Here is a 5,026-nt window from a genome sequence, read left to right on the forward strand (position 1 = left end):
GTCTCTTGTATTCATAAGCTTTGTCTTGACCTATACCTAAATTCATTCTATTTGTAGTATTTGAATACCAATTATCTAACAAAAATATTTTAAACTTCTGTTGTTAACATTCTTTGACTTAGGCAGGAAAGTGAAAAGATTAATTTTGAGGAGATAAAAAAAAATAATAGTCCTTTTCAGGAAAGTTTAATTGGGTTTTGTTCTAGAAGTCCTGTGTTGCTTTGGTATTAAATTTATAGCCAAGACAGATTGGTATCAGTTTTCTTTTGAATTAGAAATGAACAAAAGTTACTTGTGCATCATTCTTTAATACTTTGCTGTTTACTGCTGCTGATTATTTCTTCTGATGGACAGAAACACAGGTAATGGACTTACTGTAATTTTTCACCAATCTTCCATTTCATTACCAAATTTCATTCATCGTAATTAATTTGAATTTGTTATGTATTGACATTCTAAACCCTCAATTCTGAGGCACTTTTGAAGTTGCTATTATATGTGTGTGTTTTCTTAGATAAATGTTGAACCTTGTGTCAAAACAGTCAATATTGTTTCCCACTTCCAGGCACATCAGAGATTTCTGATCTCCTTAGTTTGTCATTAGTTTTGGCTGTTAAAACATACCTCACATTCAAAGGTATGTTTTCAAGTGTTCAGTATTTGTTCCTGCAAAAGGAAGAAATATGCCTACCCTGCCCATGAATCTTCCTTGTTTAGTTAGAACTTTGAGCCCTTGCTTCTCATTCCCTTTTTCCTTTACACATCAAAGCGGAAAAATGTCAGCCACCAATATGTACATTATTCACTTGTTTAAAATAATCATTGATGTTCCATAGCTTTTCTTCTTTTAGGTTCATTAAACAAGGATCCATGGATTCCAATAATATTTTTTTTTTCTTAAAAATTTCATTTTAAGGGTGAAATGATCAACAACATAGAAAAGAACGTGATGAATGCATCAGATTACGTGGAACATGCAAAAGAAGAGACAAAAAAGGCAGTTAAATATCAAAGTAAAGCACGAAGGGTATGCTATCTCTCTCTAATTGTGATAGTCAGTACATTAACTTAGCACAGGATCAGGCTACTTTCAATTTTAGTTGATTTTTTTGTTGTTGTTGCTGTATTGAATCCTTCAAGGTAGAATTAATATATACATTTTATTTCTTTGTAGTTGTGATATTTAAAGTTAGATTAGGAAATGCTGTTATAAATTAGTATATGACAGAGTAAGATTTACCAAAGGATTTTACAAACAAGCAAACAAAAAACCCCTCATAATCCTGAAGAAATCATAACATTTCCAATGCGAATTAATTTGTTACAGTTAATATTAAAAATTGATATTACCAGTAGAGGTCAGAAACTTCTTGCACTATGAAAACAGATAAGCAAGTCATGCACAGCTAAGGCTATGTTCACAATTTTCCACTTTACACTCTGTAATGACACCTTTTTAAAACCTCAAAAGAAGAATTAATATATTATGCTAGTAGAAAAATTTGCGGGTGGTTCTTATCAACTACCATGATACCTTAAATTATTCAGATACTAAATAAGCTTATAGGTTTTTGGATCTTTTTCACTGGTAAACTTACCTGGATTATTGCTATAAAATCACCATGATAGCAGGAAAAATAAAATTACTATCTTTTGCTGAAGCATGCTTACTTTTTTAGAATTCCATCTGTAATTATTTTTTTTACAGATAACTTCTTTTGTACTCTTAAAAGTACTAGATCAGAGGGATCTTCTCTCTGGAAAGGGTGTGATATTAAATCATGACACTCAATTTTGTAGAGGAATTGAGTTCAAAGTAATGTTCAGGCATTTTCCATTGGCATGGAAACTTGTTTCAAGATGTGTTTCGATATCTTTCTTCCCACCAGAAAGCCAAATAATGTATTCTGAAATCAAACTACTAAGTAATGTATTTTTATTTTTTGTAACTGTATGATTGCAGAGCGAATGAAATATTCCTCTGACATCATAACTTCCCCATTTGAGATGCTGTGCAATTTCATGAGGCTTTTTATGGTTAGCTGGATTTGAGGGAATAATGTATCTGTATATAGGTAGACAGATATCTAGATAACAGATAACAGATATCTAGATACAGATAACACACCTGTCATATTAAAAAAAAATATTTTAGAAGTGTCAAAAGAGCCCACTTAATGTATTTGTAAATGGTGATTTTTCTCATCTTTGATAACTATAGGTATTAATCGCGCTAGTTTACCTGTAACAGTTTAAAAATGTTTATTCTTATGCATGCAAGAGTATACAGATAAATTCATCTTGATTTGAGAATTCTGCAGACTTTAATAAAATGAGTGTGGATCTAAAATCTGACTATTTAAAAAATTTAAAATAAATGCAAGTCTTAATGTGCTTAATAATAAAATAAAAATACCTTGTTTTTTGACAGAAAATGTGGATAATTATCATTGTGTCATTGGTGTTGATTGCCATAATTGGTCTAATTATTGGTTTGTCTGTTGGTATTCGGTGACGCTTGGATAACCTCAGCATGCATGACTTCCTGCCAGTGTGGCAGTAAGTAACTAATCAACTAATTTTGCTCGTTTTTCTCTGGTAACTTGTATTGTTCTACTAACCCTTAATATCTGTACAGTCAGTATTGGGGGGGAGTAGGCTTGATATGCATTGGTGAATCTTCTCTGTCTCTGCATACTGTAAAAGTGCTATGCATGTGAATATTGAAAACTGACATCTAGTGGCAAGCTGCTAAATCTACGGAATGCAATCCCTGCCTAAGGCTCATAAACACAGGAGGAAATGAGACCAAAAAATCCAATTATTGTCTTGGTCCTTTGAAATTTTTTTTTTTTTTAATACTGAAAGTTCCCATCAGCAAGCAATCTTTGTTGTACTAATCTGTCATTTCTTGTGAAGATAACACCTAGCCAGGCTAAGTAGAAAATAGCAGATAACTCCTCTGAGTCCAGTAGAAACTCAACTTTTTACATGTAGTACCTTTAGACTATAAATGAAGTGCTATGAATTCAGGAATTCAGGACTTTCTGTCCTAACACTCTTTTTAATATTGAAGTTTTTAGTTTTGATGTTACAGTTTCTTCTCAGCTTTGGTTGATGGGCAGATAACAGGATTTACTGCATTATTGCTTATAGTCAGATATACCTGACCTAATGTCAGACTTTGATTCATTTATATAGAAACCACCCCTGTTTTTTTTTTTTTTTTCCCTTGCAGCCCTTCTGAGCTATTACCTACACAATGTTTTTACTGATGTTTTATTGAATTCCACTAAGTGTGCAATTGTACAGGTTTGAGCAGGCTACAAATATTTATCCAAGGAGGGTGGCAGTAGGCAATGTTACTGTGCTTAGACTTGACCTTGATAAGTAAATGTTCGCTATTGCATCTGTTTCTATACGTAATGATATGTACAGAAGTTGGGTATGAGTAATAACAATTATTCTGTGAAGGAAAACACAGAAACACAGTTACACAGATAGCTCTATCTTGTAACTATGGTTACATGTATGTTAGAAAAGAAGAACTAACAATAGGAAATCATAGCAGTAAGTATTCTTTAGAAAGAAAATCCAAACACTCAGATTGGGTATCAGTATTATTAATTTTCTGTGGCTGTGCATGTATTTAAACAGTTCTGTATCTGACAAGGTATTTCAATCTCAACTTTTCTCTCTTTTTTTTGCAGAAATTGATGTTCATAATTATATGTGTAAGTGTATTACTTCTGATACTTGGAATTATCCTAGCAACAACATTATCATAGCAAGCATATTCCAAGAGTTACGAACCTTCAGAAACTCCAGAATTCATCTTCAGTAAAACCAAACCTTTTTTAATACATGATGCCTTACACTGTTCCATGATGATGACCTATCACTAATGTCTAAAAACAAAAGCAAATCACTTTTAATGTTTACTCATAAATGAAGATCAGATTGTGCTAGGATGTGTATGCATTTTCATCATAAACTATACATTTGTAAGACTGAAACTTGCCCTTCATTGTTTTGAACTAAAGTACTTCAGGATTTTTTTTTCATATGTCAGTGTTACAAACAGTTTAAATAGGGAGTTGAGAGACTATTGAGTTTTGACTGTTTGGCTTTTTTTTCCCTATTGCTAATGTAATTCTAATAATGAATTTTAGTACCTTACCAGTGCTGCTTTTGTTAGCACTCTTGTGAACATTTTTGAGATGTAGCCTTGTCTTTAAGTGTATTAATTATTTAGACACCTTAACCTGAGCTTTATACTTAAATCTTTTTCTCCAACCAGTGCTAAAATATTTTATCCTGAAATCCTAATTTAACTGCCTGCCTAATGCATTATTCTTGAGAAGAAGAAAAAAAAAAAAGCTTTTTTACATTCTCCAGATTTTTAAATTTTTTTTCTTTCAATGTGACTAAGGTTAATTGCTTTAAATATTTCCTTACTTCTATAATAAAAAGTTAATTGCAACATTTCTGGTAAAATAATGCAGTAATGAAGCACAGTGAATTTAAACTTGAGCAGATAATTTTATAAATAATCCCTGTGCAAATGAAACTGATGGATTACTTTAGCCTTATTGTTCATATGACTATGACAAAAATCATACTTTTTCTCTATAAAGCCAAGTCAAGATTTCTTTTTCAGAAGCTTACTAATGTCGATGTGTGAATATAGCACAGAGGGATAAACTCCTTCAGAAAAGTCTGAAACATAATACAAACTAAGACACTGATTTGTTATGAAATTTGTGTTATAACATATATGAAGTGTTTTAGTGTATATATATACACATGATGTAATGCTAGCTTGCAAGACTTGAAAGCTTGAAAGACTTCAAATGTAACCAAATAACCGCATTTAATGTTACAGGTTATTTTTGTATTTTGTGTGTAAAATACTTGTAACTTGAATTTTTGACTTATTATTGTTTAAGGATATCCATGTAGATATGTAGATATATTTACACTGCAAGAGAATTAGAGGAAAGTCTGTGTGCCTTTTTAAACACAG

The 5,026-nt window shown here is 31.6% G+C and overlaps 1 protein-coding gene across 1 annotated transcript in view; it reads left to right on the top strand.

The window, feature by feature from the left end:
- LOC104528925 (syntaxin-2) overlaps positions 1 to 4,268 on the top strand; it is a 7,194-nt gene extending 2,926 nt beyond the window's left edge. Inside the window, exons 5-6 of the mRNA XM_029086668.1 lie at positions 917 to 1,027; positions 3,711 to 4,268. Coding sequence (XP_028942501.1) covers positions 917 to 1,027; positions 3,711 to 3,788 — 189 coding nt within the window. The 3' untranslated portion in view covers positions 3,789 to 4,268. The remainder of the gene's footprint in view (positions 1 to 916; positions 1,028 to 3,710) is intronic.
- Positions 4,269 to 5,026: the final 758 nt, after the last annotated feature.

Source organism: Antrostomus carolinensis, unplaced genomic scaffold, assembly GCF_000700745.2.
Source record: "Antrostomus carolinensis isolate BGI_N321 unplaced genomic scaffold, ASM70074v2 scaffold1700, whole genome shotgun sequence".
Classification (NCBI taxonomy): Eukaryota; Metazoa; Chordata; class Aves; order Caprimulgiformes; family Caprimulgidae; genus Antrostomus; species Antrostomus carolinensis.